Source organism: Panthera onca, chromosome B2 (assembly GCF_046562875.1).
Source record: "Panthera onca isolate mPanOnc1 chromosome B2, mPanOnc1 haplotype 2, whole genome shotgun sequence".
In the NCBI taxonomy this organism is placed as follows: Eukaryota; Metazoa; Chordata; class Mammalia; order Carnivora; family Felidae; genus Panthera; species Panthera onca.
This window is the reverse complement of record NC_138343.1, coordinates 63,205,279-63,217,609: the sequence shown is the minus strand read 5'-3', so window position 1 is coordinate 63,217,609 and position 12,331 is coordinate 63,205,279. Positions and strand designations below refer to the sequence as shown.

At 36.2% G+C, this 12,331-nt stretch overlaps 1 protein-coding gene across 3 annotated transcripts in view; it reads left to right on the top strand.

The window, feature by feature from the left end:
* Positions 1 to 12,331, top strand: part of COL9A1 (collagen type IX alpha 1 chain) — a 78,569-nt gene that overhangs the window by 26,855 nt on the left and 39,383 nt on the right. For all 3 annotated transcript variants that reach the window (XM_060615863.3, XM_078447048.2, XM_078447047.2), the window contains 5 exons: positions 285 to 317; positions 1,039 to 1,095; positions 2,521 to 2,574; positions 6,693 to 6,746; positions 9,270 to 9,323. In XM_060615863.3, coding sequence (XP_060471846.2) covers positions 285 to 317; positions 1,039 to 1,095; positions 2,521 to 2,574; positions 6,693 to 6,746; positions 9,270 to 9,323 — 252 coding nt within the window. The remainder of the gene's footprint in view (positions 1 to 284; positions 318 to 1,038; positions 1,096 to 2,520; positions 2,575 to 6,692; positions 6,747 to 9,269; positions 9,324 to 12,331) is intronic.

Genomic DNA, 12,331 nt, shown 5'->3' with positions numbered 1-12,331 from the left:
TTTAAATTTATATTTGGAGTACCCCATATTTTCTATTCTTTCATTTTATATCCCTTCAGTCCCCTGAAAGAAATAATATACTGAAATTTAGGGGTCTCCAAAATGAACATGCCCTACAAGTCAAAATTTTTAGAATATTAGCATATTATATGCAGCTCTTTGTTCCTTATATTTTATTGAACAAATATATTTATTGTATTTTTGTTCAATGAACTTTCAATTATTAGTAGGTTTGAATTACATATTTAACTATATTCTTAACTTTAGTATTTTCTTTACTTTAGGGAACAATTGGTTTTCATGATGGAGATCCATTGGTAAGATGTTTACCTTTGAATGAAATACAGATTAAGTCAAAGACCATGTAATCTTCAGGTCAACTCTCCTTAAAATTACCTTGCTGGAATATGTTGTATTTCTGTTTTACTTTACTTGGATGGTGGAACAATCCATAGAACTAGTGGACTGGTAGTTTGTATACACTCACATTGTAACTGGTTTTCATTATAGAAATGATTTTGTTTTTCCATAATCTCTTTACTTTATGGCTTTCAACAGAGTACCCCTCAATCTTAGAAGATAGAAGCCAAACAGTTCCTTTGAGACTTGTTTTACTTACAGAGTGATATTCAGATGATGTTGGTAAACTGTACTAAGTGCAATGTTAGCCAATTTGACAAGGGTATGTGGACCTCAAGTTACAGCTATTCTAATAGAGGGGAAGGGGAAAAGGATCAGGTTGTGGTACACTAGATTGTCTGGAAACATTTTATTTCTTTATTAAATTAAATCTGAAATAAATATGGCAAACTATTAACATTTATTAAATCTGGATGGTGAATACTCTGTACTTTTCTGTGAGCTAGGAATATTTCTGATTTTAAAAATGAAATATTGAAAAAAGGGGTAGTCAGAGTTATTTAATGAATTTAATTATATTGGGATTCTGTAGCTAGAATCCCTAAAAAAATACCATTTTGTCATAAAGGGAGGCTCTAATTTATGCTCTCCTTATCTATCTCTCTCTCCCTTTGGCAGTGTCCCAATTCCTGTCCACCAGGTCGCTCAGGATATCCAGGCTTACCAGGCATGAGGGTAAGAGAACAATTTCAGTATTTTATATTCAAGAGTATTATCCATAGAAAAAATAGAGCCTTTCCTGTAAGCACTGGCCTTCCTGGTGAAAGACCACATTCTGATGGATTAGGCAAGTCTGTGTTCGCTTGTTCTGCGGCTTAGTCTATGGTCCTTCTTCAGTCCTAGGAACTGCAGCTGGTGCCCCTGGCAGGTACTCTTATGGAGACATGGATGTTTCATCACACAGTGCTTTTGTTGTTCGGGGAGGAAATACCCATACAATGTATTGGCTTGAGAGACTCTATAACACCAAATGAATGTAGAGAAGTTTGCTTCCTATTGAGGAAGATTGGGGGTAATTGCACACATAATGTATTTGAAACTATTTTGGTTAAGAAAATATAGGGAATACTGTGCATAATAGGCAAGAAAAAAGACTTCCCAAAAATGTTTTCTCTCACTTTATATCATAGTTACTTCAAAATTTACCATAAAAATAAAAAAAATATTAAATGTTGGGGTTAGGTGGGATTTTCTCTAGTCTATGAGTCTGAAATTATTTTGAAAATTCCAGACCAATGGAGCTGTGCTATGATCTGAAAGGCCCCAGGGCACTGCTTTTCCAGTCATCCTTTTCTCTAAGGTTAGTTTTAATGGGTTCCCACAACTGCAAAAGATTTGGTCCTGGATTGGTGTCTTATTTTTCACGAAGAGCTACACTCTTGGAATGAGAGTGGCTTTGAGAGTGAAAGCTCTGATGTACTTAATTTTGGAATGTTCATTTCCCATTTGCCGCTTGTTACCACCAAAAGCACACATATGCTTAGAACAGGTGGCCAGACAGGAAGAGATAGGAGATTTTCTTCTCATGCTCTGCAGCTTTCACTGACTGCCCTTTATAGCTTTCCCTTTGCATCTAAAATTGTGTACAAGAAGAGGTGGAGGTTGTGCATCTGGGAGATCCCTTCCACCTCCATGAAGGTACAGAGGAGGCAGAAGGGTTTTCAGAGCAGCATCGAGAGAGCAGGAGATAGCCAGCTGAGCTGGGTCATCTTTAGGAAAAAAGTTACTGATGTTGGAGAAGACTTAATGCTCTTACTCCAACTATGAAAGGATGTTTAGGATAGAGGGATCTAGGGAATGGCCAGCAATACATCATGTTGCTGAACCAGAGAATAAAGCTTTTGCTATTCTAGAACAGTGTTTTTCTATTAACTAAAACTTATATTTATCATCTACAACAGTCATGTAATACACATGGCAGTATTAAGGTCATTTAAGGTAGTCATTTTCCTTGTGACGTAACCTTTTTCTGTGTAGCAGAAACTGACACAGATTTAGGGAAGCAAGATCACTTTATGAGCCTTCTGACCAGTTTCCGTAACAAACCCAATACAGTTATTTTTAAATTAATTAATTAATTAGTTAATTATGCATTTTTAGGGTCATAAAGGGGCTAAAGGAGAAATTGGTGAACCTGGAAGACAAGGTCACAAGGTAAGGAAAATGAATATATGGTGGGTAAATTGTGATTAGGAGGAAGTGATTACTTTTATTACAAGAAATTATAGGGAATAATAAAGCATATTTTATCCTTCCTTTTCAAATGATAATTGACAAGTTTTCAGTAGATGCATTAATATTCTAAGTATAATATTCTAATGTTGTTCAATTGTAAAAAACAGTAACTCACCATACATTTCATTCTTTCCTGTGTTGCTACCCCTTGCTTTTCTTTTGAAATCAATCACACTCAGCTTTTTTCCTGGATGCTTTTGATAGTCAAACATTATTCAGCTAGTTTTCCCACTCCAGTAAACAAAATTTTATGACATGTGTAAAATTTTATGATGAGTGTTGCTGACACGAGCAAACAGGAAGTTGATAGCTGATGGCTTCTCATCTTAAGTTCTGAAATAATTTGTTTCTGACTTCATTTCAATAGAATTTAGATGTTGAGTAATATGGGAGTTAGTAATAGGACTTCTGTTATTGTCTGGATAGAAACATGGCATCCACAGCACAGCCTACATTGGGGCTGGCATGCCCTGCAGAAAAACCAACATAGAAAATTAAAGTAAGGTGACTTACTTGCTTTTTTTTAATCCACTAATGTCAATTGTCTTTAAGTGTGTAAGAATTTGACTTTCTGCTTAATAAAAGTTTTGTCCCTGTTAATTGTGTAATGTTTTACAAAGTCAAACTGTTCTTATTCATGCGGGTTTTCTAGACTTTGTAGACTATGTCCTTCTACACCTTAATGGGGTGGAGGCAGAAAATTAGTCTTTTTCTTTGGAGGAGCTGGAGAGGCAATTTATTAATATCATCAGGCATTAATATCCTTGAACTCTTTAGCTAAAATCAGTCTGTTGAGCAACCTCAGATAATCAGGATAAGTAAGCCCATTTTCTGTTCCTTATTATAGTTTGGTCATTTATTTTTAAAGTCTTTTATTGCTTAGGCACTGAGTAATTAAGGCATTTTATTTATCTGGAATGTAACAGCTGGGTTAATGTCAAATTGGAGCAAGAAAAAAATTGAGTACTTCAGAAATTTTTCTGCATGCTCATTCCTCCATTAAATCTTAAAATTCACAACTAAAAAAATCCAACAATTATTTATTAAGTTCCTGCTGTGTGGCAGGGTTTATTCTAAGTGCCAGGGGCATAGAAATGAAAAAAAATACGTCCAACCACGGAGACTGGCTAAATTAAGTATGGCATGTCCATATAATAGAATATTATCTAACCACCAAAGAAAAGGTGTGTAAGAATATTACAGTGCACCAAAAGGTTTTCATGAGGTAACAATACATGTAGTAAAGCAGATATAGTAGACTTCTGTTATTTTTGATGCCATCCATACCTTCTTCCTTCTTTTGGTGGCCCCTTTTCTTTGTAGAATTTTTACAACCCTGTCCCATGGGCTTTGCGGATGGAGCTGTCAGTCAGAGTATTTTCCTCCTCTTCCCCAGAAACCAATAGTTTTGATACCTATACAAGTTAGTTATCCAGACTCTGGCTTGGTTTTCAATGGGGAACCTGAAAACTGTTTTGGTGTGTGAGATAACTGGCCAAAATTTTATTGGTAGGTGTTGAAAACTCCTTTAATTTATTTCACTTGTTTTGTCACTTACATCTCTCAGTGGGTGTCTTTAAAAACTTACATATAAAGATAGGATGACAATAGCTCATTAAAGAATGAACCTTGAAAGGGTAATAGATGCACTGAACTGTAAACTTAAAGTGGATTCACAACTCTGCCTTGAATTTACAAATTAGTTAATAAAGATTTTAAAATTTGTTGATAAATATAGAAATGAATAGTCAAAAATCTTTCTGTAAAATGATAATAAATTGCTGTTCCTAAATTTGTCACTTAATGTCAGGGTTATTGATTAGTTGTGTGCTATTCATCTGCTGGTGAAATATTTAAATCAACTGTATTAGTCCAAGGTTTATCAGGAATCTGTGGGAAAATATCCCAAACCTTGCTAATGGAAACTTACTGTGCACATATGAGTCACTGTTGTTTTGATAGGTAGGGAAATATAAGTAGCATTTAATTGTATGCATGTGTTGATTACCCACTCCAATAGCTAATTCACTGGCTTTCCCATTGGGACGGCCTCTCCTCGCCATCAATTACATATTCTTATGGAATATAATCTGAATATAACTATGAGACTAAAACCACTATGTAATACCCTCATAATTCTTTCAAAAATCAAGTATAAATGATCTAGGCATAACTTGGTTCTTTGTATTATATGTCCAAAGTTTCTATATTAATATTGCTATTCAATTTGCTATATTTCTGTGTGTATATGTGTGTGTGAAAATCTCTTTAAGGTATGGTCTGTAGAGCAAGAACATGGGTGAACTGAAACATGTAATAAAGAAACAACAGAAATTGATTTTTATCTAATATTATGTACATAATATTAAAAATGAAAAATTTTTCTTATGATTAATTTTATAATTTGAGATATCCATTACCACAGGAAATGTAGGGCAGTATACTTATTGTAAAAAATAAAACCTTTGTCAGAGGGAAAAGTAAATTTTTTCTCAGAGTCAATAAAGTAATCTTTCTATAAGAAACAGCAGTTGAATTTCTCTTCAGAATATACTAACATTTTAAAGTATATCAGAGGCTATAAGGTTAGTATCAAAAAGTCAAAACAATAATTAGTTAGAAAACAAAATGGAAGAAGATTCCATTGGCAATTGCTACCAAATGGTCAAGATACCTTAGAACAAACTTAAATATTCAAGACTAACATGAAGAAAAGAACAAAACTTTATTGATTGAAAGAAAAAGATTTGATTAAATAGATACACTCAGTTCTAAGATAGAAAGGCTCAATATTGTAAAGATTCTAATTCTTTCCATATTAATTTCTTAATTTAATACAGCCCTAATACAAAGCAGGTAGTATTTTTGTGAAGATCTTCTGAATAATTCTAAAGTTCATCTGAAAGAGTAAGCATGTAGGAAAAACTGAAAAAGAGTAACTATCGATGAAAAATACAGATAAAGGAATTCTGTCTGAGATTAAAATGTATTATGAAATTGCAATACTTAAAATGTTGTGGTATTGGCAACATCATACAACAGATCAGAAAAGCAGAAAAAACAGATCAGAAAAAACAAGTGTATTTAACAATTTAGTATGTTAAGGAAGAATTTTCCAGCCTGTGGGGAGAGATATCTGTGCGGAGATATCCTTCAATAAATGATATTAGAGAAAGTGGCCAATTACCAGGAAAAAAGAAAATGACAGATTTCTATCTTATATTTTACATTAAACCAATTAAAGATTTCTATGTAAGAAATTAAACTATGAAACAACTAGAGGAAAAATACAGATGAATATTTATGTATTTTTGGGGTGGAGAAAGCTTTTCAATGGGTGACATCAAAGGTAGAGCCATGAAAAGAAAGAGTGATTTAAATACTTTAAAAAATTGTATATGGCAGAAAAATTATAATAAGAAAAGTTTAAAATGAAAATCACAATTTGGGGTGCCTGGATGGCTTAGTCAGTTAAGTGTCTGACTCTTGATTTCAGCTCAGGTCATGATCTTACAGTTCGTGAGTTCGAGCCCCACGTTGGGCTTTTCAGATTTTCTCTCTCTCCCTTTCTCTTTGCCCCTCCACTGCTCTCTCTCTCAAAATAAATAAATTTAAAAAAAAAGAAAATCACAATTAAATAATGTTGTAGTTTATGGAAAAGTTTTCATAGCATGATCATATTTTCCTAAAAATACACCCCCCCACACACAATACACACTTGGAACATGAATGTATGCATATTCTCTCTCCGTCATTTCCTCTCCCACCCTCACCCTTTTTTAGAGAAGCATCTAAGATGTTACAGGTATTTATAGTTGAAAAGTGGGATTTGGGTGACTTTATTTGTATAGTTCTCTGTATTTTCTGAATGTTACACGATTAATATGGATTATTCATATAAGCTAATTTAAGAAAGTACAGTAGCATAACTCAGGGGATGCCAAATGAATTTAAAATGTGCTGAGTTACAATGAGCCTATATCTATCTATGCTCATTTGCTGCAATAACATTTGGAGTGCTTTCTGTTGTTTCTTAGGGTGAAGAAGGTGACCAGGGGGAACAGGGAGAAGTCGGAGCTCAAGGACCTCCAGTAAAGTATTGTTTAAAAATATTTAGGATATGCAAATATTCTTTTTTCATGACTTTTGGAATATTTCATGTTTAGCATTTGAATTAATAGTATTATATGAACATGGTATTCTGTATTTTTCCACCAAGCCAGCACTGGGAATTTACCATTTTTTTGAAATAGGAAAGGATCTCCATTATACATTCAAGCACCATTTTAACAAAACAAAATGTACCTATAATTACATACATTTATTTACTAGATTTCAGGGCTAGGCTATCTGAAAGCAAATACTGAACACAAGAGGATGATATATGTCTTTCATGTTCTATGGTGCTATCATATGATACGGAAAAATTCAGGTACGCTGAATCTGTAGCAGGTAGATCATCGACTGGATTTGATGTACCTTATGCCAGCATGCAATCATTATAATTAGAACATTTTTAATTCCTTGTAATCATGTTTTTTTTTTAAATAAAAAGTTGGTCCCTTGTGCTTTGGCAGATTGCTGCAATTAAATGCACAGTGAAGTAATCTGGGGTATTGACATACGTCAATTTAAAGTGTTTGGGACATCAAAATTTACATTACTTTTGTATATGAAAGTAGAATTGTTACACTTTTTTTCTTGTCAGGATGAGTAGTAACAATTATGGAAATAATAATTTCTGAATATTGATTGAATTGCAGCTAGCCATGGTCTTTACTATGTAAAGCACAGACTCAGGTCCTATTCTCAGAAACTAAAGAGTTAGGGAGGACAAACATGGGACCACCACCCTTCCTTGCCCTGCTCTGCTATTCCCCAAACAACTGGCCATTTATGAAAGAATTCAGGGAGTTGTGCAGATTAGTGCTTACCCAGAACTTAAGGAAATTCCAGCTAAAGGAAATAAGTCTGCACATTTGTAAGAAATGGCCTCTGCTTTTAAGCCACATAAGAACTTTAAGGAAACCTGGAGGAGTACAAGGGGCTTACTCCAGAAGCTTGTCTTCCCTGAGCCTTTGATAGGAGACAAGAAGGAGATGGACTTTATTTTACAGGAGAAAGATGGAAATAAGTAGTGTAAGAGACATATGTTTTTTGTTTTTTGTTTTTGATCTGATGAAAATTTGGTGGAGAATTGGAGTTATTTTTAAAGCCATTCCCCCAAATCCTCAGAACAGGATTTTGCAAGCAGCATTTAAAAGTATTTTCATGGATTAAGGATATCTGTTGGGTGCTGCATGGCTCAAGCATGGGTGATATTGTAGCACTTGCTGACCTTCTGGTGTTTGGGAGTGGGTTTGCCAAAATGTTTCTGTAAAACTCACAGATTTTCACTTTTTAAATGTACATCTATAAAGTAATGAACAGATTTTTAAAAAATTTGCTCTTTGGAACATGTATGTATATATGAGCTCTGCCCTCCCAAGTCATCACCTTGGGAGACAATACATGGCATTCTGATGTCACTGCCATTGGCTCAAATATTTTCGGAATTCATTTTGCGGAACTACCTTCAGAAAGAGCAGTTTTAATCTGAAATGGCCACATCTCAAGTGGTTTACATCCCAAGTGGTTATTCTAAGCTGGATCATGTTACATATTACATCTTGCATGTTCTAGCAGGTCATTCCTAACTAGTCTGCATAGAATTTGTCACTTGTCTGGATGAAGGGTTGGCCACTAAAGTGCCCCGTTTTCTCTAAGTGAGAACACGAGAGAATGACTGGCCTGGAGCTACCTTATTGTAGGCCAGTTATAGTGGACAGTTAGCAAATTGCTCAGAAGTGGCTTTTCCACTTTCCTGAAGGAGCATCTACCTCCTGCTTCTCCCAAGAGAACACCCAGGCCCACTCTTTACAGGATCCACTCCTGGGGACCTGCTGCTGTGACCAGAGAATTGAGAATGGTGGCATTTTAGTATTAGAAAAGATTTTGGAAATCACACTCATATCCTTACTTTTAGAATTACCCACTCCTTTGCCTGGGATGAAGTGAGATGGATTCTTACTGCCCCAAGATAGAGTGCCTCTATCATGGAGATGGTATAACAAATAGTGACCCCTAGTGGTTAGTAAAGACTTTAGCTCCATTTACAGGTCATAAGCTTTTGTGGGCTAGTCTAGAAACCTAATTGCCTTTGATAGCATACACTGGTGGGGAAAAATTATTCCAAAGTTTAAAACCACAACCATCTTACATGTAACCAACTTACAAACCATTAAGAAGGTAGAAATGGCAGTGTATTCTCTACCTGAGTTAAAAGATAAATCTAATACATGATTGTAGTTCTCTTATGCAGTGATGTTTCTTTTTTGTCACCAGTAATTGCTCCAACTCCAGGTATGCATATGTCTTCAGAATTTTAAAATTCTTTTGCCATCAGAATAATTCTCCCTGGATTTTCTCTCTAAACTAGAAACATTTGTTTATATAATGTCACTGTTTCTTGTTACCTTTGGTTATGTTAACATCCTTTTGGATCAGCTTTTGTGATGAGAGAAACAAGTGTGTGCTTCAACTAAAGCAATTCACTGTTGTTTTTATATTTCCAGGGAGCTCAAGGATTAAGAGGCATCACTGGCATAGTTGGGGCCAAAGGGGAAAAAGTAAGATGATGATGATGATGATGATGATATGATAATCAAATGTGTAAATATTTGAATTTTTTGCCACTTAAAAATATCTTATTTTTAGCAATATTAAAAAAAATTTTTAAGGTTTATTTTTGAGAGAGAGAGAGAGAGAGAGAGAGAGAGAGAGAAACTGGGGGAAGGGCAGAGAAAGAGGGAGACACAGAGTCTGAAGCAGGCTCCAGGCTCTGAGCTGTCAGCACAGAGCCTGATGCAGGGCTCGAACCCTCAAACCACAAGGTCATGACCTGAGCTGAAGTCTGACACTTGACCGACTGAGCCACCCAGGTGCCCAAGCAACATCATTTTTTATTTTTTATTTGCTTTGTGGATGTTTAGTTAGGTTTTCACATTTCTGTTATAAACATAGATGATAGAAAAGAGTAGTACATATGATACTTACGTATTATATATTTTAAATTATCTTGAGTAAATAGAAGTAAGCAGGGCTGTTACATTTTATCTCTTTATCATTATCAATAGTTAATACTGATAGCACTGACAACAATACCTGGAAATCAAAGCAAAGACAAGGAAGGAATGGAAGGAAGGGAGAGGTAAGAGAAGGCAGGATATCCCTAAGGACACTGGGGCCATCTGTGGCTCTCTGCTAGGCGGATTGCTGAGCTCTGCCTTCAACAGGAATCTTATACTTGTGGCTGGAGTTTTCGAATCTGTCCTTAGCCCAGTTGCAAAGACCAGATTCTCCTACCACTTCCATAGCAAGGCACTGTGAGATGCTGGGGAGATTCAACAAGTAATAAGGACTTCAAATTTGTTACTTATTGGGAGAAACGAGTGAGTAGATAGCTAACTACAATGTATACAAGAGACCCATAAATTTGAGGGCAAGTGGTTTGAGGGAGTGAAGATGAAGGAGTGGTTACTCTTGATCAGGGAACTGGGAGGGCTCAGGGAGGAGGTGGTGACATCAGAGGGATGCCAGACCTACCTGGAAGACATGCTCCTACTGGTGGAGGATGGGGCTAGGGAGGGCTTGGCTGAGTATCATGAATGAAAACCTTGGAAACCTGAACATTCATGCTGTGTTCAGAAATGTCTTTCTCACTGTGTATGTGAGTGTGTGTAGGGGTGTGTCTACCTTCTCTATCAGATTTTAAGAAAATGGTTACTACTTACAGAGTATGTTAGAAAAGCCACTTTGTGGGCTTGGAAAAAGAAAAGCACTTTGCCTACCACCACTTCTGACCCTTACGTCTTTCTCTTTAGAACCTCTGGAGCTAATTTGTGTCATTTCACACAGAAGCACAGGACTTTTATTAACCGCTAAGTGGGACTAACTTGCACATTGTAGGTGCTCAAAAAAATAAAACTAAATTTTTTAAAAGAAATGCATATTTTTGGAAATTGAAGGAATTATTTTGTGACTCTTTTTTTTTTCAGCCTTGCTGTCCCTTTTGGATATTCTCATTCTGCCTGTTTTACTCTTCCATTTCCTCTAGAATATTTCTTTTCTAAAAACACTGTATTTTAAAAAACATATTTCATATTTCTATATTCATGTTACCTTAAGTAACATTCTGTGTATATCTCTTCTGTTATTAAGTAATACATCCCATTTGTTTTGAAGTTGCTGATACCTAGGCCTTCGCTTTTTCTGGGTTTAAATCATCTAAAATATGTGACCCCACACTTTGAAACCAATTACTGTTCTGGATATGTTCTTTATTTGAGGCATGTTTTTTACTTGGCATTTTTCAAAATTTCTCATTTCCTCTGAGTTCTGTCAAATTGCTTTCCATAAAAAAAAAAAAAAAAAAAAGCAAGCTCTTCTCATGAACTCAGACCCCTGGCGTGGTTGCCTAGTAACAGCATTTTGGGTCTCAGCTTGTGCTGAACAGCAATAAGAGAGAGAGTGAGTGCATCACAGCCATTTCTATAATGCAAAGGCCGGGCTCCGCTCTCACCACGCAGGGTGAATGATGAATTCAAGGTCTTTTTCGGGTCTTCCAAATCTCTCCTTCCGTGGTGAACGTAGACTGCTTTCTGCTCTGTTCTAGTTTTTAGGGATCAAAGAATTTCAAGGCTCTGTGGTGCCTCTGCTTCGGTTGTGTCCTTTATTTGATTCTCTCTTTTCTGAACCTTCTATCAAAGGTTTTCTGATTCTTAATTCTTACTACAGATGCTGTCCACCTGGTTTTCTTGGGCTGACATCCATCCAATACTCTTTGGACTGTTTTCTATTTATTTTATCATCTCCTTACCTCAACCCTTTTCATTAGGAGATGGCCTGTGGACTCCAGTGGCCCTTCTGCCTTCTCATTCACTTAGCAGATGAGAAAAAGATTTAAAGAGGGTTGTATTTTATCATGTAGCCTATGCAGAAAGCACTAACCGCCCCCCCTTTTTTGTTTTAAAATCACAGTTTGATTCTTATAATTAAATAAGAAGGTGACATGTACAATATAACCAAGTCGGAATTGATTTCAAGACAATTACATTTCTAAAGCTGTGTAGTTTTTATGCCACCATCACTTGGTAGGGTGTTTGTTGTGAAGGAAGTAAATGAATTATTTCATATAAACTGAACCTAATGTCCATCCAGGATGGAAGAGGGCATACTCAAATCCTTATTACAATTCGTTCTTCTAAACCGCATGGCTGGACTTCTGATTCTGGATCTTGGTGGAAATCCAGTGTCACAGAATCCCACCCACAGCTGCAGCAGCAGCAGAGTCCATGCCAACTATTCTTTGGGTGGCTCCTTGGTCTTCACCGCTAACAAATTCCCATCAGAATCCTGAGAGGCCTGCAGGGTGAGTACCAAACCTCTTCAATAGGTTTGTCAAGTTCTCTAAACAGGTACCAGTGTTTTCAGTTCATGTCATCAATCAAGAATGGATACAGTGTTGGGGCGCCTGGGTGGCGCAGTCGGTTAAGCGTCCGACTTCAGCCAGGTCACGATCTCGCGGTCTGTGAGTTCGAGCCCCGTGTCAGGCTCTGGGCTGATGGCTCGGAGCCTG